The sequence below is a fragment of the Malaclemys terrapin genome, chromosome 11 (assembly GCF_027887155.1).
Source record: "Malaclemys terrapin pileata isolate rMalTer1 chromosome 11, rMalTer1.hap1, whole genome shotgun sequence".
Lineage (NCBI taxonomy): Eukaryota > Metazoa > Chordata > Testudines > Emydidae > Malaclemys > Malaclemys terrapin.
The window spans coordinates 21,017,760-21,042,685 of record NC_071515.1 but is presented as its reverse complement, the minus strand read 5'-3'; the positions used below and the strand labels follow the sequence as shown (position 1 = coordinate 21,042,685).

General features: G+C 43.7%; 1 protein-coding gene across 2 annotated transcripts in view; it reads left to right on the top strand.

Moving 5' to 3' along the window:
* Positions 1-24,575, top strand: part of FAM117B (family with sequence similarity 117 member B) — an 86,992-nt gene extending 62,417 nt beyond the window's left edge. Inside the window, exons 5-9 of one of the 2 annotated variants that reach the window (XM_054044533.1) lie at positions 43-186; positions 1,027-1,252; positions 4,855-4,975; positions 19,186-19,283; positions 20,426-20,501. In XM_054044533.1, coding sequence (XP_053900508.1) covers positions 43-186; positions 1,027-1,252; positions 4,855-4,975; positions 19,186-19,255 — 561 coding nt within the window. In that variant the 3' untranslated portion in view covers positions 19,256-19,283; positions 20,426-20,501. Of the gene's footprint in view, positions 1-42; positions 187-1,026; positions 1,253-4,854; positions 4,976-19,185; positions 19,284-20,425 lie in introns of both variants that reach the window. The other variant, XM_054044532.1, reaches the window with a different exon arrangement.
* Positions 24,576-24,926: the final 351 nt, after the last annotated feature.

The following is a 24,926-nucleotide window of genomic DNA, read 5'->3' as shown; positions in this document are numbered from 1 at the left end:
ATCTACAATATTTATTTACTCATCTTCCCTTTGGTTTTCCAGGCTCCCATCCCAAAAAGTGTAATTGTTCCTGTTATACCCATAACCAAATCAACAGGATCACGTTTCCGGAACAGCATAGAGGGGCTGAATCAGGAGATTGAGATAATAATTAAGGAGACAGGAGGCAAGGAAGAACAGCTGATTGTAAGTATCTACTGCCCCAAAAAAACTGTTTTTCAAAATAAGCTTTTTTTTTTTTTAAGAGAATTTTTCTTTTCACATTGACTTACTGTACAAACTTGGTAATGTAAATTTGCACATGATTAACTTGTCTTCTACTACTGAAACAGAATAAAAAATTTCCTAATGATTAACTGTCTTCTACCACCACATGAATAGAAAATAACTTCCTTTAAATCTTTTGCTGTTCTCTTCATGTTTACAATGTTTACACTGATGCATTTATGCCATAAATAATCAACAGAAAAAGGAACAATTCTCTAAAACTTATTTTGGTGAGAATTGCTTTAGTCATTTTTATAGCGTTTGTTTACTTCTTTCTCTCCCCCCCCCCCCCCCCCCCCAAAAAAAATCAGGAAAATTCTTGCCTATTTTGCATCAGAATTCATGGTTGTCCTTTTTTATAAGTGACTTTCAAAAGTAACTATTTCACATACCCAAGCCCAACCCCAAAAAGGAACCACTGGTGTTTTATATTAAATTGTTACTCTTCAGTGATTGCCTAGCTATGTTTTCATATGACTGTTTGTTGCCTTTTGGAAAACATTGTCCTCATGGCTTTCTTTAAGTGTATTGTTATTCAAGGAATTTCTTACTCTCCTGAAGTCTGACCTATCATATCATCTGTTAGAGTCTGTGTAGTACAATAATTCATCTTCATCCGAATAGGCTTCTGTTATGTAGTGGACCGGGTATAAGAAACTTCTTAAGCTGTATAGTAATCCCTTTCCTGATAAGATGGGCAGCTTCACGCATATGGAAAAAGTATGATTTTTTTGTTTTGTTTTGTTTTGTTGATAACAGCCGCAAGATATTCCAGATGGGCACCGTGCTCCCCCTCCGCTGGCGCAGCGCAGTAGCAGTACTCGCAACATGGATACCCAAACACCCGGTGGAGCAGACAGAGGCAGTAACAACAGCAGCCGTTCCCAGTCTGTGTCCCCGACCTCGTTTCTTACTATCTCAAATGAGGGCAGTGAGGAGAGCCCTTGCTCTGCTGATGACCTTCTTGCTGACTCCAGAGATAAAGGTACTACATAAATGGGCTCTACTGTTATGCTGCTCTTACAATTTAAGAAAGAGTTGCACTATTCAGCACTTGGTCTTAGTATTTATTTCATTCTTTTTTAATAACAGGTAGCCACCCATATTCAAATGATGGATTTTCCTCATTCACTGTTCTGCCCCAAGATGTATACTAGGAGAAGGAGTTTTCACCTCCCTAGTACAGTGATGGAAAGTTAACTTTTCTTTTTCTTCTAGGCAACCTTATTTTCCCAATTCCTCCATATGTGAAGATACTTTGTGTGGATGTGCGCTCTTATACACCTATCAGAGTTTGGTAATTGAGAGGGGGAAATTCTGATCAGAAACTGCTGCTTTAGCTAGTTTTTAGAGAATGCAAGGACAATGCATACTATATTTCTTTTTTTTTCTTGTGTGAGACTGTGAGCTCCAACTCTGCAGCCCATGAGGTGCATGTTGCCATAGCTGCTACCAAACAAGCCATAAGGGTAACTTACTGCAGGCTTTTTGGGGTGTGTGGGTGTGCGCGCGCGCATGTTTGTTTTGTTTTTGTTCTTTCTTTTTTCTTTTCTTTTTTAAAAAAAAAAAAAGAGAGAGAGAGAGACCTGTAAACTTCCTTACAAATATATTTTGGATATGTAAGTGATGTCTACATGCTATTTGGAGCATAAGGCTGATCGGACATACACTGACGTCAATAAAAAGACTCCTGTTGACTTCAGTGTACGTTGGATCAGACCCATTGTGTGATTATTTAGTTATAGGTTTCCTGTTATCAGAACCCAAAGCTATTGCACATAATGCATAATTAATTTGTGAAACTCATTGTCATGGGATGTTGTGATGGCCAAAATATAACTGGGTTCAGAAAAGAACTAGGTAAGTTTATGAAGATAAATTAATCAATGGCTGTTAGCCAAGATGATCAGGGATGTAATGCCATACTTGGCATGACCCTAAATTTCCAAAATTGCCTGTTCTGTACACTATCCCTGAAGTTCTGGTACCGGCCACTGTCTGAGACAGGATACTGGATTAGATAGACCATTGGTCTGACTCGGTACGGCCATTCTTATGTACTACACACACATTTCTAAAAAATTGCCAGAGCACTCGGATGATTTGTGTTCATAAATGGTGAAGAAAAGACAGCCTATGGACAACAGTGAAAAACACTACCCAAACTCCTCTAAAAGTTTAATAAACCAGTGACTGATAAACATCAAGATGGAAGTAGAGTAAATGGAACTTGCCATGGAACCTGTCAGTTTACCAACTTTTTGAAATTAGCCCATTATATAAGGTTACTTTTTGATGGCAACATCATGACAAATATTTTCATAAATTCTGTAGTAGGTTTAGCGACTTATGTTTTGATATGTCTTTATCTGAGACTGAAAATGAATGCTTACAAAAACCTTACTTAAATTAACTCACTGACAAGGGTTTCTGTAGCCCATTCCTTTTTTCTTGTGTTTTATAGACTGAGAATAAAAGCATAGGGTTCCTTTACTTATAAGGAAAATGTCATCTTAACATGGGAATATGTCTCTGTTCTACTTATACCTTAAAATAAATCCCAGGAGAACATGCTATTAATAGCCATTTTATCATATCCTTTCATATAAAACATGACCTTTAATGGGAGAATTGCACATCGTTGAATATTCTGTATGTTTAAACGCCAATTAGAAAGTAGTGAATGCCTAATAGTAGAAAAACACCCTAGCATTCGGTGCATCTTATTTGCTATATTTAATTTTTCTTTGATTACTAGGAACATTTAAATGGTAACAGTCAAAGGATTTTTGTTTAAGGGTTCATCTCTTGCTGCTGCTTAGTCTTCACTCGAAGACTGTTTGTATCTCTAGGGTAACTAATTTTGATGGCCTAATCAGACAGACCTGCTATATCAGGCCAACATGGGCTATCTCCCATTGATTTTGCAAGATGAATAAAACAGCATACTTGAATTCTTAATAAGCAAGGTCTCGTTTTTATAAAGATGTTACTAGTAATTACAAATTATAGAGCTTACTGTCTAGAATATTTTCATAATTTTTTCCAAAGGTTACTGGATTTTTAATACTGTGCTTATTAAAGTATCTTATTACTAGCTAAAGGTTTGCTATCATTGGGCTTATGAATGACATATTTTATTTAGTAGAATTGAGTTCTGCTTATAATAAAATACAAGATAAACATTTAAAAAGAGGGTGAAATTACTCTTTTTTTTTTTTTTTCTTCCCTTTTATCTCTAAATTACCTGGCAAGAGATTCTGGTAACTAGGTGCTATATAAACATTACACTAACTAAAATTGGATTTCGGGTAAGCCATCTTAACAGATATTATTAACCTAAACTTTCAAAAGTGACTAGTGATTTTAGGGTATGTCAATTTTACGTTCCCCAACTTGAAACACTTATAAGGGATCTTGCTTCCCCCCTCCCCCCCTTTTACAGGGAAAGTGCTTAGCACTTTTTGAATATCAGACTCCTTTAAAGGGGTCCATGTTGGGCAACCAAAAATTGAGGCACCCCAAATCAAGTCACTTTTAGAAAGTATAGACCTGTTAAAATAGCCACTCTTCCAAAACTCGGCCAATTATACATTATTTTGCTTATTCAGCAACAGGAAGTAGGAGATGCAATGTATTTCAGTAGATGCTTTATTGGGGCAATCAGAATACCTGAGTTCTCTTTCTGGCTCCACCATTGACTCATTATGTGATGTTGGGCAAGTCACCTAACCTTTTCCCTAATCTGTAAAAATGGGGCTGCTAACAATTATCCAGCTTTAAAAAACATTTTGAGATCGGCAGATGAAAAATGTGATTAAAGACAGCACAGCCTTGAAAAATCTGAGTCTGTTGGGGACAATTTCCCAGAACTGCTTGACTAAAGGAGGACTGGATGAAAGGCATGAATCCACATGCTCCATTTTCCCTCTTGCTTTTAATTTCCTTGATCTTTTTTCTTTAATTTTTTGTTGTTTTTGATACGTGCCACAAAAATCTCTGTGTTGGGAATATTGCAGTTAACATATGGCAATCCAAAAGTTGTGTAAATATTTTGGTTTTGTTTTGGATCTATAGTATTTGTTCTGTATGTTGACAATCTAGAATTTGTTTTGTTTGTTATAAAGAAAAAGATTGAAAAAATTGTATAAATAGTGTTAAAAAAGAAAAGTGTGATTAAAAAGTTTTAACACAATTCAGCAGCAACCTGTCCTGATTTAAGGTGCATTGCTGATAGATCTCAAATGAGACCTGTCCGTCATCTTGGCTGAATAGGTTGTGATTAAGATTCAGATGTGGGATTGTAAAATTGGGGTGCTGTGGAACATATGCAGGGGTCTCAAAAGAATATAAAGGAGTTGTGGGAGGGAGGAGGTTGAGAATTGTGATATATGAAGGAGTCCATCTACAGGTGGAGGAGAAAAATGTTCCAAAGAACATGGGTAACGGGGAATAGGAAAACTCTTGATTTAACTTTGTAATGTTGGTAATGAAGTCAGTTTGGATTTGTTTGTCTTTCTTTTAAAAGAAGTGCGTTCATTTAAATATTTTGGTATATTTGAGTAATTTGATATTCTTTTCCCACAGAGAATGGGAACAACTCTCCCTTGCCCAAATATGCTACCTCGCCAAAACCCAACAACAGCTACATGTTCAAGCGTGAACCTCCTGAGGGCTGCGAGAAGGTCAAAGTCTTTGAGGAAAGTTTGTAAGTAGTTCTTCAGTTCATAAGAAATATAACATTTATCATTCAGGCTGATCTGACATCAGTTAATTTAGTTCAGTGTCTGACACAGAAACTGCTCCTCAAACAGTCTCTTAACTATTACTACTACTACTACTACTACTACTACTACTACTACTGTTAACATTACTACTTCTACAAGGGCCTCTTTGTAGTCCTGTTTGTAGAACATGGTGCTCCTGGCGTCGAGCTATGGAATTGTCTTGAAAAGCTGTGTACGTTGGAGGTGGTGCATGAGAGATCATCCTGCCCCATCCCCTTCACTGCGAATAGAATTTGCCTTTGTGTCTGTGGGCTAGTTCTTCCCTTACTCTAGCTGCTTATTCTCTTGTATAGTAGGTTAGTATAGAGTAGCAGGGGATAGTGCTGCATACATTGCCTTCCCTTACCAAGGGAGTCTTTGACTCTCATTGGGACCATGTGAGGCCCTTAGCCCTCTAAGGACTTCAAGAGTTGCCCCCTCTTGCCAGTCATTCATACCGGAGACTGATCTCCATATTCAGTGCCTTTTGTGTCTGATGGAGACCCACTCGATATTCTGGTGTGAGGTTTGCTATGATTTGCACCCCACACTAGAAGGGAGGGACACTTGTGGCTCCAGATTCATATGGCTTCTCAGTGCCTAAAGCCTAATCCTCCAGTGGACCTATCAGTGGTACTGAGACAACCCTCTGTGCTTAAGTCCTCTTACACAGATACCAAGATGTACAGTACTGCTCCAGTCTCAGCACGGCCTTTTTCTGTGGGCTTGAGGTTGGGATTTCCTTGCCCTTCTACTGGTGAGAAATCCTTACCCAGCACTCCTTGGTGCTGCTGGCACTAGCTAAATCAAAAGATACACTAAAGAAATATTTTTCAAATCACTTCATACAAGTACTATAGTGCAATCTCTTAATTGTGAAAGTGCAACTTACAATTAGAATTATTTTTACATAACTACACTCAAAAATAAAAATAATTTAAAACTTTAGAGCCGACGAGTCCACTCAGTCCTACTTCTTGTTCAGCCAATCGCTAAGACAGACAAGTTTGTTTACATTTACAGGAAATACTGCTGTCTGCTTCTTATTTACAATGTAATTTGAAAGTGAGAACTGGCATTCGCATGGCACTGTTGTAGCCAGAGTTGCAAGGTATTTACGTGCCAGATATACTAAACATTTATATGCCCCTTCATGCTTCGACCACCAGTCCAGAGGACATGCTTCTGTGCTGATGATGGGTTCTACTCGATAACAATCCAGAGCAGTGCGGACTGATGCACATTCATTTTCATCATGCGAGTCAGATGCCATCAACAGAAGTTGACTTCTTTTTTTTATTGGTTCGGGTTCTGTAGTTTCCAAATCAGAGTGTTGCTCTTTTAAGACTTCTGATGGCATGTTCCACACCTCGTCCCTCTCAGATTTTTGAAGGCACTTCAGATTCTTAAACTTTGGGTTGAGTGCTGTAGCTATCTTTAGAAATCTTATACTGGTACCTTCATTGCATTTTGTCAAATCTGCAATTAAAGTGTTCTTAAATCGAACAACACATGCTGGGTCATCATCAGAGACTGCCATAACACAACATATATGGCAGAATGTGGGTTAAACCATGGACAAGGAGACACAATTCTCCCCTAAGGAGTTCAGTCACCAATGTAATTAATGCATTATTTTTTTTTTTAACAAGAGTCATCAGCATGAAAGCATGTCCTCTGGAATGGTGGTCAAAGTATGAAGGGGTTTTATTAATCATGAATTAATTTTTTTAATCAAGTTAATTTGTTTTGAGTTAATTGTGTGAGTTAACTACAATTAATTGACAATCCTAATTTATATGCTCTAAATATATCACTGTAACAGGGTGGCTTGCCCCTTTAAGGGCTAGATGCCTGGGGCCAGCCAATGCTAATTATAAAATAGGAACACCTGAGTAGGATCAGGTGATTCCCCTACAAGAGCAGCAGGAAGCTGCAGAGAGAGGGAGAGAAACTAAGTAAAGGACAACCAAAGGAAGCTAGGGCAGAGACTTCAGAGCTGCTGTGAGCAGGAGTTATACATGTCCTCTACAAGACCCTTGACCAGGGAAAGGTTTGGGCCTGAAAGCCAGAGGGCAAAAGAAGGCTGAGGGCTAGGGAGAGCAGACTCAAGGGAGAAGAGAACCCCGAGGACTAAGATTTTGTTTTATGCCATTAAATTAGACCTTGGGAGAAGAGGTGGTATTGTACAAAAAAAAGCCTGTGTGGTATTTATTTCAGGAACCTATAGATTCAGAAGGATAAAAAGGAGGAAGGGCTCCTGCAGACCCGTGCTGGTCACTGGAGGCACTACAGGGCGGAGGTTAAATTCCTTCCTGACATTACTTCATTGACTTCAGTGGAGTTACACCAGAAGTGAATTTGGATCAGTTTTCTTTTTCACTTTTAGTGTAGTTTCCTTAGCCCTGATTAATTGACACCTAATTATAAAATGTCCTTTCATTAGGTACTTTCCTGTAATTTACAAACGTCGTAGGTCTCAGAAGGAAATGTGCAGAGAGACTGTGCAGCTGCTATTTTTTATTTTCACTGAGAGTTTTAGGAATTGTTTAGATATCAGCCCTCTAGTGCTAGCAGTCATAATGTATCTTCCTGTCCTATTGCAAGCCATGGAATGCATGCTAGGAAATTCATATTCTTCAAGTAGATGCAGCTGTGTATTTCACATAAGTATATGGGTGTGCCCAGCAGTCTGGAGCTGGAGAAATTTGCCTAGCAGTACCCATAGAGGGGCAGGGCTCATGCCTTGTGGTCATGGCCTCTCTCCTGGCTACATGACGTGGTGCTGCCCCAACCCTCCCTTGGTTCCTTCTTACCACCCATGGCTGGAGTCGGAGCTCTGTGTGGTCTCAACCTAACAACCTTTCAACTAATTTAGTTTTTTCTCTTGTTATATATACTTAGTGTTAGTTATAGTAGTGTGTTTCCCTTGGTGATGTCCTCACCGGGTTTTAAACATTTGTCATTCGTGTGGGGGAGCGATCCCCTCACATAGTGCTTGCTCTATCTCAGCAAGGCCCACATCAAAGAGTGTTGCTGTTGCATGATTTGCAGGTCATTTAAGAAACGGACTCAAGTGGCTCAGGACTTTGGCCTGAAGCAGCACCTACTAGAACAGGCCATGTGGCCTGCTTCAGTATCCAGGCCCTCCTTGGGCTGGAGATCACCCTCGGGCTCCAAGAGTGCGGCTGCTTCACATTCTGGAGCAGGGGCCTCCGATGAGGGAGAGGTTGGTACCAACTGTTTCCACATCAGTGGCATACCAGGCAGCTACAGGCCTCCTCTGCCTTTTGGTCCCGACCTCTCCTTTGGTGCAGGACTTTTCCAGGGCTGCATGAACTATAGCCCTATCAATCGAATGAGCCACTGAACCTTTGGGTCTGTCGTCCTGGAGTGGTACGGGGGACCTAGATACTGATAACCTCCTCTTCACCACTGCAGCTGGTGCACCGCAAATGCTTCCACGGCAGCTTTCACCACCCTCCATGTCAGTACCCTCAGATGCTCCGGTACTGCTTTTCAATTCAGGACTGACAGTGCTTCCGACACCGGCATGATCAGCACCACATCCATCGGCAGCACTGCTTCCTGCCTCATTCTGGGCGATGGACGAGGTCAGACTGACTGCTTGCTCCCTCTGGTCTTGCCCTGGCCTTATCACTGGGATCCTGAGGCTCCTCTGCATCTGAATCAGGGTCATCATCCTCCTGCTCTCCACCACCTGACCAGCATCAGGGGGCTTTGCTGGACCATTACAGGTACCAGGATTGGCGCACGTCGCATGGTTGGGACGGAGGTGCCTGGCCCGGGTGCCTACTGGTCAGCAATGCCTTATCCATGTCTGTGGCCTCCGTGGAATCCATGGGATGCTCCTCGGGTTGTGGAGGTCCCACTTTTCATCTCCTGGAGGGTGAGATCACTGCCCAGGTCTGCAATGGAGACTATCAAACCACTGCAGGCACAAGCACCAGTAGTCGTCCTCGCTGCAGAACCTCCAGAATTGTCCCAGCTGGGCCTGTCAGCCCTGGAATAGGATCTGGCTTTGCCTCAGTGAAGGGCCTTGTCTTCCTCTCCGGATGATGCTGTGCTGTCTGACTCATCCTTCCCTTCAGTACCGGAGGATTTTAAGGCATACTAAGACCTGTTGCAGCATGTACCTGCTTCCCTCATTATCCAGGTGGAGTTCTTGCAAGAGAAGACTCACAAATTGGTGGACATCCTGCAGCTGTCTGCCCTGAGAGTCTCCCTCCCTATCAGGAGGGCTGCTTGAACCAGCTATGGCTCTCTGGTGCACATCGCCTGAGGCTAAGTGCATGGAAAAGCACTATTTCATTCCTGTGCAGGGATTTGAGGGATTTTGCTCCAATCTGGCACCAAATTCTTTAGTTGTAACTGCAGTGAATGACAGAGCTTGGCAGGGAAGATTTAAGTCCACCCCCAAGGATAGGGTTTCTAAATGATTGGACCTCATGGCAGGGCCGGCTCCAGGCACCAGACGAGAAAGCACGTGCCTGGGGCAGCACATTGTAAGGGGCGGCATTCCGGCCAACCTTGGGGTGGCCAGCCCAGCCCTGAAGGGGCACGGACCCCGATCCTGGGGGGCAGGAACTAGTGATCCCCGCTGCTCATCGTGCTGCCGGGCTCCCCAGGACGTGCCACTCCCCGCCGCCTGCACCGGCTTCCGCCTCCCGCGCCACTTTGAGCCCGGCCTGGCCGAGCCACCTTTAAAGGAGCGGCTGAACCAGCACCTCCTGCAGCCCCCGGGCACTGGAAGGAGGGAGGGTTCTGCGGCGGCCCAGCGGGCAGCGGAGGGAGGGAGGGTTCTGCGGCGGCCCGGCGGGCAGCGGAGGCAGGAAGGGAGGGTTCTGTGGCGGGCACCGGAGGAGCGGGCCCCACTGATCCCGGCACCGTTTGCAGTGTGCTGAGCCGCACTGCAAGGCCGGCCCCACACGGAGGTCGCAGACCCCAGTCAGCGCTGCCTGTGTCGGCCCCCTTGGAGCCTGCCCGTCCGGGAGAGGCACCGCAAGACCAGAGGGGGGAGCCCCTCTCCCCGGCTGCAAGCAGACTGCAGCGCCTGGCTGCCCACCCCCCTGCAAGCCGCTTTGACCGCCCTCCACACGCTCCCTGTGGCTGCCGGGGTTTGTTTTTGTTTGTTTGGTTTTTTGCTTTGGCAGTCCGGCCGCCTTTTTTTTTTTTTTTGCCTGGGGCGGCAAAAAAGCTAGAGCCGGCCCTGCCTCATGGGTAGTAAGATTTACGCCACCTCTTGCTTACAGATGCAAATTTTTCGAACCAGCAAGCCTTGCTGTCCAAGCACAATTTTGTCAACTGGACAGCTATGTCAAAGTTTGCAGACCAGCTGCCCAAGGCCCCTCATGAGAAGAATTTGGGTATTTTTCACTGAGGGCTGCATGGTGGCTAAGACATCCTTTGCAGTCTGCGCTAGACATCACGGATACCTTGGCCAGGGTAATATCCTCTGTGGTCACCATGAGGAGGTATTCCTGGCTGCAGAATTCAGATATTACCCCGATGTCCAGTAGGCCATTGAGGATTTTCCCTTTGACCAAACGCTGTTCTCGGACAAAACTGACGAAACGCCACACTCCTTCAAGGACTCCAGGGCTACCCTGTGGTCCTCGGTGTACATGCCGGCAGTGCAGAGGCACCACTACCACATTCAGCAGCAGTAGTATTGTCCGCTGTGCATGTTTGGACAGCCTTTCCATCTTCCGAGGTAACAGGGCTACCCCAGAAATAGGGACAGATTCCAAAGGAGAAAGTGGGCTGCGGGTTTGGTCAATCCATACGCCCTCCCACTGCACTCTCCAAGTGCCAATTTTGACTCCTTGATCCGAAGCATTGTTCCAGTGGTTGCTTCCACCCTTCTCATCTCCCCAGTTTGAGGACAGGCTGACCCGCTTTCACAATCCTTGGGAGCTCGGCATCAACAAATGTATCAGGTGCATGAGGTTCCAAATGGTCGCTCCATCGACTATCCTCCTTGCATTGTCTCAGAACGACTGGTTTGCTGCTCTGGACCTTCAGGATGCCTACTTTCATGTGGCGATTTTGCCGAGCCACAGAAAGTTCCTTTGGTTTGTTGCAGTGGAACGCCGCTTTCAGTACTTTCATGTACTTTCTTATTTCTGATTTAAAAAATAATGAAAATTTAGCATAGGATAATCTATGGAGATACATTTACTCTTATGTAAATGTTCATAATTTGTGCAAAAAAATACACCCTTGAGGCTTACAGGACTTTTATAACCAACAACAGTGTACAGTAGACGATAACAATGTATGTGTAGAGTACAGCAATATTCCCAGGTTAGTTACAGAATGGTGGGAATATTTTAAACAGGTGTAAGTCAGTGCCTAAATAGGGTGAGTGTGAATTGGTTTGAGTTTATATATACCACCTTGGCTATGATCTCAGTAGATCTTATAAACTATGTATAATTACATTCAGCACATGGAGTTTTTCTGTCCAAGAAAAATGTGTTAGAGGAAAAGGAGCAAAAGCCTTATTCAGAGCCCAGTGAAGTCAATGAGTGTCTTTTTCCATTGACTTCAGTAGGCTTTGGATTGGTCCCTTGGTGAGTCAGCGGGTGGCACTTTTCTCTTGAAGGACCAAATTGTTCCTGATAGGCACTGACGGAAGTGGACAGACAATGTGGATATCCATTGCCCCAAGGGAGAGTCCTAAAGGAATTGTCTTAGGGAGACGTGATCCCTCCCTGCGCTCACTGGTGCATACGCTGGGAGAAGGAGGGACTTACAGGCAACACAGTCCATTACTTGCTCTCCCTGGAGTGTCTGGTTTCTCTTCATGGGCCAGTGCAGAGCCAGTGGGGCAGTGACTGCTCCCCACCCCTGGGGGGTGTCTTACCTCCCAGGGAGGACAGAGAGGGAGCTGTCGTTCTGCTGCTTTGAGCACAGGGAGTGGAATTGTGACTGGTCTTTACAGAAGATCTGCAGATGTGTTGGCGAGGCTCTTTGTGTCCTCTACAACCCTACGTACCTACTAGGGGAGTCAGATTTTGGCTCTGAGTTGGCACAGAACTAGTGCATCTGTTTACTGCTAGGGGGACTTGGCTACTGGAGTTGATGTCTTTTAGATGAAACAAAACCCTGACCACATGTAATCATTAAAGGTCCTGAGGCACATTTTACAAACTGGTTTAGCTCCCATAAAAATTGCAATTCATGTGACTTTCTGCCCCCCTCTTTTTGTATTTGTAACTTGTAGAATCAGTAAAAATTGTTTCCTATTTCTCTGCAAAGAAAAGAATAGTCTGTTAAGAAAAAATAATTGCTCTTATGACAGGCACCTGTAGATGTAGTTTCCATATTACTCCTGGGGGAATTCTGTGCCAAAAAAATAAAAATTCTGCACACAATATTTTAAAATTCTGCAAATTTTATTTGTCAAAATAACACTACATAATCATGCCAGTTTCAATTATTTTGGTAATTTATTTCAAAATACCTGTCAGCAAGTATGTCTGTAACAATGCAGACACACACAAAAATTCCCCCCAGGAGTAGAGAGTTAAAGAAACCCCTACGATAACCCAGTTCTTGTTTCTCTTCCCCCTCCGCCCCCCAGAGCCCAGCTGGGGGGGCCCGCCCAGCAAATACACCTGAACCCCCTACCCCTCAGAGCCCAGCCACAGCTTCCCGCCTTGCCCCGACACCTGCACCTCCCCCCCCCCCGAGCCCAGCCACGGCCCCCCCTTGCCCCGACACCTGCACCTCCCCCCCCCCGAGCCCAGCCACGGCCCCCCCTTGCCCCGACACCCGCCTCCAGAGCCCACCTGCAGGACACCCCCAGCCCAGACCCCCGCCCCCTGAGAGCCCAGAGATCTAGAGGGAGAAACAGCCTGATGCTCGGTCCCAGACTTCTGTGGCGTTTCCTGCTCACCGCCATCTCCTTCCCTCAGGGCATACTGGGAACTGCAGCTGCCGGGAACCCCCTAGCTTCGTCTGCCCCAGCAGTGTCTTCTAGGTGTGAGCTGGGCTCAGCGGCCCCTAGTTGTGGCTAGTAGCACTGCAGCCCATTTCTGTGGGGGAAAGGAAATTCTGCACGCACAACATTAATTTCTGCAACAATTTGCATTGTTCAGCGGTGCAGAATTCCCCCAGGAGTACCATATGGAGGCATCTTTTAGGAAAGTTTGAATCCCCTAAAAATTAGGTTTAATTGAAAATGCTGGAATAAACTTGTAACTTTGCCATAAGGTCTGACTACTGGTTAAAACTATTTAAGATGTAGGAACACACATAATACATTGTAAGAGTAATATTGAAATAGTGTTGCTTTTTATTTTCAACTTGAAGAGGAGGGAAGGTCTTTAGGAACTGAGCATATTATCTCCTCAGAATTCTAATCTCTGAGGAGAATTCAGTTATCGCTTAGTTCAAAAACTGTGTAGCTTTTCAAGGGGCTCCAACTCAAAAAGAAATTAGACTTGGAGAATGAAAGACTACAGATTTCAAAATACTGAACTGAGGATTACATCCAGGCTTTTTACTCTGTTACCAAGTGCAGGTCTAATAAGTAGGTGACAGTTCCTAAAGAGAAATGCTTCAAATGTGTCAGATGAAAGCATTAACATAAATGTTTGACTTTCAGAGATACTGAACATCCATAGTTTCCACTAAAGTCAATGGGAGCTGTGAATGCTTAGCATTCTGAAAATCGGGCCAAATGGTACATAACACCTGTTTCAGAAAATAGAACACAAAGTGACACTCATTTTAGAAAGTCTTCCTCCTTGTCTTCTGTGATGCTGATACACTAGGCCAGCTTTTGTCAAAGAAAAAATATAATGACAAGTTGTGGAAGTCTTCCTAAAAAGGTCAAATTAATGCCTCAGTGCTGTGATATGTAGTGAATCACATCGTTGCCAGGCTTAATTCCCAGACTTTCTCAGCCAAGAAAGGTTATCTCCATTGGTTGCCTATCACCTCATCCTTTACTTAAAATATAATTTGTGGTTTTTAAATGTCTGGCTTGTAAATTGACTAATTGGCCATCTACAAATTGCCAACCCAAAAGTACACATAGGCTTAATTTGTAATTATGTGATTGGTCCTATTAACTTGAAGTTAAGATGGGATGTAAATCTTTACAGGGTTGGGTTTTTGGTTTGTAGTTTTGAGGAGTGAATGAGTATATAATAATAGTTGAAGCAGTAACGCAAGGTGTCTAGTTACACAGCTAAACCGCATGCCGCTGTTGTGCCACAGTATGAGGCACAATGTAAAAAATAGAGTGCCTGCAATCCCTAGGCCAAGGGTTCTCAAACTGGGGGTCGTGACCCCTCAGGGGGTTGTGAGGTTATTACATGAGGGGTTGCGAGCTGTCAGCCTCCACCCCAAATCCCACTTCACCTCCAGCATTTATAATGGTGTTAAATATTAAAAAAAAAAAAAAAAAAAAAAGTAGGGCAGAGAAGAGATCTCTCTAGGGAGAAAAACCACCATCCCTAGAGACAGATGTATGATCTAGGGATGGTTAGGGTTACCATACGTCCGGATTTCCCCGGACATGTCCGGCTTTTTGGTCCCCAAATCCCCGTCCGGGGGGAATTGCCAAAAAGCCGAACATGTCCGGGGAAATAGGGAGGCTAGGATCTCCAAATCTGTATGTGTGGGTCGCCCACTGTGACATCATCTCGGTGCTACACTCAACTCCTGCCCAGGGCATGCTGGGGGCTGTAGTTCGGCCGGGCCTCACGCTCCAGGGAGAGCTGGGAGAGGGGAGTGGCCGAGAACTACAACTCCCAGCGGCCCCTGCGATGTGACCAGCGGGCCCCTGCCCTTTGGGTGGGGGGTGTCTGTGGGTGCCGCTCGGCAGCCATCGGAGGGCTGGGGGGCGCCCCCGGGGGGGTTGTGGATGCCAGCGCGTTGCGGGGAGCCGGCACTGTCCGAATTTGCGTCCCCCCTGGGGCTGGAGCTGCGCCCCGGCCCCGAGCACCAGTCACGTAGGGTTACCATACGTCCGGTTTTTCCCGGACATGTCCGGCTTTTCGGCAATCAAACCCCCGTCCGGGGGGAATTGCCAAAAAGCCAAACATGTCCAGGAAAAATACCGGACGAGCACTTCCTCTCCTGCGGCTGCTCTGCTCCTCCCCTGACTCAGACTTCGGCTCTGTTTAAGAGCCGAGCTGCCCGAGCCAGTGCTACCGGCTTCGGGCAGCCCCCCTTGCCTCTGGACCCCAGCCGCCGGCCGGGCACTTCCCCTCCCAGGCTCTAGCTGCTCTGCTCCGGCGGCGCAGGGTCTGGAGGCATAGGGGCTGCCCAAAGCCCGAGCGCTACTGGCTTCACGGCTTTGCCGGGCAGCCTCCAGACCCTGCGCCCCCGGCTGGGTGCTTCCCCTCCCGGGCTCCAGCTGTGCTGGGGAAGCACCGGCCGGGGTGCAGGGTCTGGAGGCTGCCCGGCAAACCGTGAAGCTGGTAGCGCTTGGGCAGCCCTTTTCGCGTGGCTGGGAGGGAGGAGGGGGAGTTAGGGCGGGAACTTTGGGGAATGGGCGGAGTAGGGGCGGAGTTGAGGCGGGGCTGGGGTGGGAAAGGGGCGGGGCTAGGGCCCTGTGGAGTGTCCTCTTTTTTTATTTTTTAAATATGGTAACCCTAAGGGTTAGTCTAAATGTGAGTATCAGGCAGCGTCATTGCCTTAAGAGGCAGAAAAGGGTAGCTGACAGTAAATAACTTGGTGATGAATTTGGTACACTAATGTATTAGTTCTGCTCTGAAAAATGAATTAGTAAAAATAGCATAATTCAGTCCATGTTTGTCAGTGATTTCCAGATCGTATTTGCTCATGTACAGATATAAAAATGTGTTTAATGGCCAGCCCTGCAAACTCAGCATGGGATCTGAAAGTTAAGCTCCGTTTTTCTATGTTGTGCAGCATGACCACCAATGAAGACTCAACAGACTAAATTCTATCCTCAGTTACCCCTGTTCTATCCACTGATGTTTCAAAGGGTAACTGAGGGTAGGATCTGGCCCTGTGTTTTGGGGAGTTAGATGGGTATTTTCAGAAGAGTCTACGTGAGTTAGGAGCATGAGTCCTACTCTCTTTAATTTTGACTTGTGCTCCTGTCACTTAGATGCTTTCGAAAAATGCCACCACTAGTTAACAGCTCTGCCTTAGGATGCAAGAGCCAGAATAGAATCCAGCTCGTTCTCTGTTAACTCTGCAGTGCTATCCAGAGTAAGAAGTAGTAAAAACTTGTGTGTGTCACTTAACCACAACTTCTTAGTCAAGTAATTTTGACAGTCATTTTCCAGTATAGAAGTAAAGTACTTCAAAGTCCCTGATCTGAACCTGTGTTTGTTGTATATGGGACAGTGTGTTAGACAAAAGAATAGCTTAGGTCATAGGAGCATTGTGACAGAAATATGTACAGGAATCAATAATAATTCACCCTCTGAGAGATAGGGCATTGTACATATCAGTTGTCGTCATCATCATCATAATTTTTCCTGCACTATCAGATGCATGATATCTTGGGCCCATTTTTCCATGTCTTCTGTATTTGGATGTAGTAATGTCACCTCAGCCAATATTGTGCTATGGAGTATGCCTTTAGCTTGGGCTCCCCTCAGAGCCGTCCCTAGGGTATGGCAAATTGGGGCGACTGCCCCGGCCGCTGCACTTCATGAGGAGGCAGGCGGGGAGGTGAGGTGGTGGATGGGGGGGGCGTGAGGAGGAGCCCTCCCCCCAGTGTCTACCATTGATCAGCTGTTTCGTCTGGAGGGCTGGGGGGGGGAGGAGCGAGGGCGCAGCACACGAGGGGGAGGGGGTGGAACTGGGCAGGTAAGAGGCGGAGCAGAGGGTGTGGCCTTGGGGGAAGGGGTGCGGCCTGGGCAGAGCAGCAGAGGAGCATCCCCCCGGCAGATAGAAACTCGACACCTATGGCTGGGGCCCTGCAGCCTCCTAGCGATCCCTGGCTCTCCTTCTCTTGCTTGTTTACGTAGCCTCAGATTGGGTATTTTTAAAAGACGTCTCAAATATGTCTCTCTTTTTCTGTACTACTTGTATTGTTTTAGGTAGGTGTCCATTTTAGGGTCTCTTCATTACTTATTTTACCAGTTTATTTTACTTTGGTTATTCTGTGCAGACACCTACAGTAACTCCTCACTTAAAGTTGTCCCGGTTAACGTTGGTACATTGCTGATCAGTTAGGGAACATGCTCATTTAGAGTTGCGCAATGATCCCTTATAACCTGTGTTCACTGCTTGCAGGATTCTCTGGAAGAGCAGCCCCTCCTTGTGGGGATTAGAACCAGGGTGGGGCGGCAGCTCCCCTAAATTCCCTGTAAGGTATGAGGCTTGGCAGCTGCCCAGCCAGCAATTCAGCTGTCCCCACCCCCACCCCCCACTGCCGTGCTGCTCCTGCCCTCTGCCTTGGAGCTGCTCCCCGGAGCTTCCTGCTTGCTTGGGGGGGGGGAAGGGGAGAGAGAGGGGTTCTGATATCAGGATGTCCCCCTGCTCCTGCCCCCCGACCCCCACTCTGTACTCCCTCTCCACAAAGTGGAGGAGGGTATAGGGTTCAGTGACAGAAAGGAGGGAGCTTACTGGAAGCTGTTGCTTCCTGTCTGATCTGCTTAAAAGGGCAAATACTTGAAGTGGGGTCAGCGTACTTAAAGGGGCAATGCACGTCTCTCTCTCTCACTCATGCACGCACCCCCCAGCACTTTGGAAAGTCAGCACCTGTGCAGCCGTGCATGTGCTGTCAGGAGGAGGGAGGGGTGCGCTCCAGCTGGATAGCGTGGGCTAATCATAGTGTTCAGTTTTTGCAGGGAAGTGTTTGCAGCGACTGCCCTGCATCTATTGTGTTTCCTCCCTCCTGCCTCAGTCCATGCTGCCTTGTAGAGTGTGAGGCTACATTAACAACAGCGTATTAACCCTTGAGGGCTCAGCCAAGTGCTAGTCCTTCATTTAGCAGCAAGGGAAATATTCCACCCTCTTACTCCAGGACCTCAGCCAAGCTTCAGTCATTCATTGCTGTGTACAATATTAAACTGTTTGTTTAAAATTGTTTAAAACTTATACTGTATATGTATATAATGTCTTTTGTCTGGTGAAAAAAATTTCCCTGGAACCTAACCCCCCCCAATTACATTAATTCTTATGGGGAAATTGGATTTGCTTAACATGGTTTCGCATAAAGTTGCGTTTTTCAGTTGTAGTTACGTTAAGTGAGGAGTTACTGTATATTGAAAGTTGTTCAAATTGCAGTGGACGGACTTAATATTTTTCCAGGATTCTGCTCCACGTAGGACACTTAATATATATTGTATAAAGTATATTGTAGTGCAGTGTAGGCTGCATATGGTCTCCAAATTATATAGAGTTATACAGAAAGGAGGATTTAAAGCTTTAAACACTCCTGATTCTGAAATGGTATGCTGTTGAAGCTCTGACATGACACTACATGCAGAAATCATCAATCCAGAATCCACCTTTCAAATTATGACCTTTACCCTTTTTAAGATGACCTGCAAATAAATTTAGTTATATAATGAATATCTTTAATAGTAAGAGGTGTATTCTGCACATAATATAGGACCATATTGTACCCTCCTGCAGTCAAACCCATAGAAGGATGACTGGGGTTCCAGAAAACTTCAAAATTCACCTTAATTTCCTTCTAGCACTACCCTCAGTTGCAGAAGGAGGAGAGTTTAGATGAGGCAGAGGGTTTGAATTCCCAAACCCAGAGTTCAGGGGAATTCTGCTATCAGCTTTGCGCATCATGGAGCTCCTCTGAGGAAGGCTGGCCCCCTGTAGTATTATCTTCCACCAACAACAGCATGGCTCCCTCAGGGACTGTACTCCCATTGGACATCTTCCTTTATGGGTGTGTACTAGAAGCCAGGGAGAAGCTGTCCTATAAGAAAAATATATCCTAATGTGTGTATTTACCAATACCATGATTTTGTAAAATCTAAATTGGAGTTAGTTTGCATCATATGCATAGACACAACCTGACAGAGATAAAAGGGACATAGTTCCCCTCCACCTGCACACACACATTTTCCTTCCTCTTAGTGCTTTTCTGTACACGTGCGTACACAGCGCTGCTGATACATTGTAGGGGGAAACAAAAATGAAAATTCTTTTCCCCTTCATGCTATAGATCTCACAGCTGCTGCTTTTCTCCTTTCACCACAACCATGCCACACCCTGTGCCAGCCGAATCCTGGTGACAACAAGTGTTGACAAATGAGGCACCAGGTAAAACTGCAGTGTTTGGTCTTTTCTCCCTGCTGGTGATGCTGTTATGCAGCTACCACCTCCATCTCATCACTTCCCTTCCTCCTTACTGTATCCACATTGGAATAAAGAAATAGTATTCTGGAAGGGAAACAAGGATGAGAATTGGGGAAACATCAGGAAGGGTAGCAGTGGGAGTGGAAATGGATATGTTTATAGTAAAAGAGGCTATTCCTCTGCATACTCTTCAACAAGCTCCCAAATGTGTGGGGGAATTTCTTTTGTTTTGTTTTGTTTTTTTGCAGTTATACCTTGGTTCCTTGTATCAGTTACAAACTTTTGTTCCAAATGTGGTTTTGCTTTGGAAAGGCATCATGTAAAATGGGCACTTTCTTAATCAGTACCACTTCTCCGTGTATGTCAGAGTCCTATTCGCTAACTTTAGTGTAAAAAATATAAGCTTTGACTACTTTTTACTCCTACTTTACACCAACTCAGCCTAAGGAGGAGTAAATTGTGCTCTGTTTTGGTTTCTACATCAGCAGGAACTAACTCGTTTGGGACTGTATTTTACTTTCCATTACTAATGTGTAACATTTGCAGATGACCTGGGGTTGCAGAGGCTCAGTTGGGTTGAATTGAGCTGACTTTTGTTGGTAGAATCTATAGTAACAGTGATGCAAAAATCAGAACGCAGCTTGATTTTCATTTCAGTGCCTAGGGCTGGCAGTTAGAAGAAAAAAAAAAAAGTCTCTCTCTAAATAAGGCAGAGTCTGAGAAACAACACATGGGAACCCACAATGTCTTCTGAACAGAATTACTTTTCAGAGTAGAATCACACTTAAAAAGCCTGATGTAGTCTAGAGCAGACTTCCATAGTTATACCATAGTGCATCTTGGGAATCAGGAGACAGTTCGTCTACAAGGTGTGACGTAAGTGTTTGATCTTCAGTTCTTCTCCAAGTCACAAATGCTGTCAGTTATGTGATGAATGCTCTTACTCTTGCTGTATGGGCATGCTGCAAATTATTCTAAATATGTTGATTTTTTGTCACAGTATGTACAGGTCACCTTTTAAAGATAGTCTATGATTTTCTGCCAGAGGGTGAATCTGATTTTTCTGTGTTGAATTTAAACCATTTTGTTTTGTGTTTTATTTGCAGGCCAAAGCCATTGCATGAAATTCCAGCCTTCTACTGTCCTGACAAGAACAAAGTGAATTTCATTCCTAAAAGTGGCTCTGCTTTCTGCCTTGTCAGTATTCTCAAACCACTTCTTCCCACACCGGATCTTACGCTCAAAGGCACTACTCATAGCCTGACTGTCTCCTCCGGCATGACACCTAATTTGCTACAGCCCATTGCCATGGCCTCCCTGTCTGCAAACACTGAGCAAGACCGGATCTCTCGTGGAACAAGTACAGTAATACCACAGACCTCTATACTCCAGCAATCAGGGCATATCGAAGAAGCTGAGTGATGGGTCTCCATTGTGCAGGCATTGTTCTGGAGAGACTGCTAGGAAGACCTTGTTTAAACTAGTTGTGACTGGTCACACCTGATTGTTCATTTTAAGAGCTCATGACATTGTCATAGTCATATTCTCCTGATCTCCATGACTATATTGGTAGCATGCTGAGAAATCTAGGAGGAAGCAGTGCCGTACTCTACTTGTGAAGACTCGCGTTCAATTTCTCGCCTGCTTTTTTTTTTCCCCAAGCTCTGATAAGACAAAGACTGTTACTAATTCTTTGCCATTGGAAGGATCAGTGATTGTGATGCTTTGTGTCCTTTAGACTTTTTCAACAACAAAAAACATTTTGAGAGACAGCTGATGCCAGCAAGCACTGTAACTTGCAGAGGGAGGGGTAACCATATGGCACTGCAAGACCCATCTTTTGTATGAAAATGAATATTTTATAACAAGTTTGCATTTTCTGATACAGAGCAGGATGTTCAAAAGACACTTTCATAGCCACTGTTTTCCCTTCTTTGGGTGGTACGTTTTTCTCAGCTGTTTTCCAGCTGCTGGGACCAAAGGATTGTTGAAATACTTTAGCAGTCTCCGTCATGTGACCTTGTTCAACGGTCCCTACTTCCAACAAAAGCAAATAAATTAATGCATACAAAATGTAAAACAAAAGGAAAGAAAAAACAATATTAGTATGTTATGTGCATTTGGTTTTGATATCAGAGGTTTGTGCTTTGGTAAACCACATTGTTCTTGAACTGCTACTCCCTAGATAGAATTCCTGTGTACATTTAATTACATGGGCAGAAAATAGCATTTTAGAGCACTTGTCCCAGTAGCGTAATCACTTTTCCCTAGAACTTTTGTTTGGGTTAAAAAATGTCTCTTCCCTGCCTCCACCCAAACAAACAAAAACAAAACCTGCCACTTGGCTCTTGAGAGATCTCTTGGTTACTTGTGTAATACAGTCTGAATCATGCATCAGTTTTTGGCACAAAATTCACTCTGTTGTGGCTGATCACTGTACTATAGACCCTAGCCACATGATACTGAAATGGCTATGCATGATTCCTCATCCTTGTCATAATGCTGTTTTGTGGGTGTGTTGAGGGTAGTAGTTTGTTAGGCATGGTATTTGTTACACAGCAGTCAACAGCAACAGATATGTTCTCCCTTTTTGACTAGCAACATTGTCGAGTGTGTCAGAGAGAGGATATGTTGATGCCTGGTTCTGGTTTGCAGCTGTTACCAATTTCCTTTATGCCTCTGTGGTTCTTTGACAGTTGAAATAAAAAATGAAAATGGGGAGGGATGTTCAAAGAGAGCTTGTTCAGGGACTGCAGTGAGATTTCTCCCAGAGTACTGAAATGCACTTCTTCTCTTTAGATAAATATCCCAGTCCAAACATCTGCAACTGCTTTAATACCAAAGTATCTTCAGGTTACAAAAATCAGTTGACAGAATCCCTGTTTTGGGGAGGTGGCTTCAGTCATTTCAAAGTAGGTGTTTCAATGTATAGTCTCTGGGCCTGAATAGTCACCCACTGCATATGTGCAGCTCTCATTGACTTACATACCAACAACTCCCATGGATCAGCTGCATAATCACACACCTGTTTGTAATTACATCTTTTTAAGAACCATATCGCAAATGTAATCGTTTTGTTCTTTGTGTAACACACTGAGAATTTGGTTGCAGACACGTGAGCCAGGAAAAATACTTGTGTGTCTTAGCAGCTAATAGTTTCTATGTACTTATGATGCACATTGGGTAGTTCCTATAAATCCCACATAATAACATATAGCAATAAATCTACTAAAAGAATAACTGTAAAATGCACCAGCCTACATAAGTGCTGCATTTATGGTATAATGAGCACCCTTTTTAAAGTTACCTAATAACCAAATTTCAACACTTAGTCCATTGTGGTTATTTATAGGGTTATTAGATCTGTTAAATTAATTAACAAATTGAGGACCAAATCCTACTCACTTTACTCATTCCCATTGAAATCAGTGGGATTACTCATGTGAGTAAGAGCACTTGGTCATGAATGAACATTTGGTGCACACCAATAAAGTTGGGGGAGGGGAGAGTTTGATAAAATAGTAGTGGTTAGTACATCCAAGCTACATTATAAAAGATTACCATTTTAGGAATAATGGGACATTACTAGTAAATTCTATGGACACCTAAGAGAGGTCTCCTTTCTAAAACATTTAAAAATCATGGTAGCTTATTTAGACAGCGTTAGGGTTTGGACAAAATCTGATATTTTTGTCTTTGTGGAAGATGGAAATACTTAGGCAAGGGGACTTTTTGTATGGCATCCAAACTAATTTCTACTTCTTTCATAGTAACAGATAAAGTGCTTCTGCCATTAATGCCAAACAGCATGGTGCTTATCAGGAGATCTTAACTGGATAGTTAAGTACCAAAGGGCTAAAGTCAGCATATAATAAAACTTTTAGTCTGGGGTTATTAACCGTCCTCCGTCCAAATGCATTCTAATGTCTTTGTTCAACATAGTGAATATTTTAAAATAGGAAATGGGATCTCCTATCTTAGATTTTTCTGTAGTACCAATCATTGTAATAGTTGAACATTACCCCCTCATTTAGTTAGTTCACATAGAAGTGCATTAGGAGACAATGTACTATATAAAATAGTGGGCTACTCCACTAGGAACCAAATGTAAATTCTAGTTTTTTTTATAAAAGTTGAAAAACCCCAAAACTGAATTAGACGTTTTTAATGTTAAATTTTTTTTAACATGCCACAGCAATGACTCATATTAAGGTGGTAAGATGGCTTCTATTTGAAGATCAACTTCTGCAAAAAAATTCTTTAGCCTTAAATTTTTCATGCTCTTTCTTGTTCCAGAACAGAGGTATTTGGTAAAGTTTTATAGGTCTTTTTAAAGACATGGATCTTAGAATAGTGTATGGGTTTTTAACTTCTTGAAAATGGGGGGTGTTGGTGTTCCATACATCTCTCAAATATGGTCTGACATAAAGACTTCAAATTAGTTGTGACATACCTATCCCCAGTGAAAACTAGTGCACAACTCTGGCTACCTTTTTGAATTCTCTAATTCTTAATTATTTAGTCAAAAATTGTCCAGTGACCATTTACATGGGTTCACAACTTGATGCACCTAGGACTTGTTTTTCTGTTGAGTACTCCCAACTACAGTTCAAAGCAGTGGGTGGTTCAGTGCTTACCATCGCTGAAAATCAGGCCCTTAGTATCCTAAACTGGACATCCCAAATGTGAGGCATCCAAAGTTAGTGAACACTTGTTGGCCTTATTTTCTACCAACATTAAAAACAGTCCAATGTCTGTGGAGTTCATAAGCTCTGTAGAGTATAAAAGGCCTGTGCTATTGTAGTAGTAGTAATATAGCTCTAGGTTGGCAGTTGCAACTATTAAAATATTTTTCTTCCTTCTTTACTCAAGACACAGGATAATAGGATCTTATTAAACTTTCATTTGCTTCTGCTGCTTACTCCTCACCTGATGCCATAATCCCATGTGTGACATCACAGTTTAATGGGATATAGAGAAAAAAGAATGACATGTCAGGAGTATTAACTTTCAAGAAAAATCCTGTTTTCATCCATGTGACCCCAGTAAAGAAGAAAGGATGGAAAATACAGAAAATATTGAAGCAAAACTGGCTAACTTTTTAAGATTTCCATAAAGCCAACATGTTTCAAAGTGGTAGCAATGTTAGTCTGTATCAGCAAAAACAACGAGGAGTACTTGTGGCGCCTTAGAGACTAACAAATTTATTTGTGCATAAGTTTTCGTGGGCTAAAACCCACTTCATCAGATGCATGGAGTGAAAAATACAGTTGGAAGATATCTATAACAGTACAAGAAAAAATGTACTTTTCATGTACTGTTATAGATATCTTCCGACCGTATTTTCTACTCTATGCATTTGATGAAGTGGGTTTTAGCCCACAAAAGCGCATGCCCAAATACATTTGTTACTCTCTCAGGTGCCACAAGGACTCCTCGTTCTTTTTGATAAAGCCAACAGCAGTTCTTCAAGGATATTTACTCTCGAAGCTACTCTTTTAGTTTACTTTAAATTATGGTTTACTGATCTCAAAACATTGAAATTATTGGAGAATACTGTGGAAGTTGATCCTATTGGGGAAAATAGGAGCCTGTATCGATAGGCAC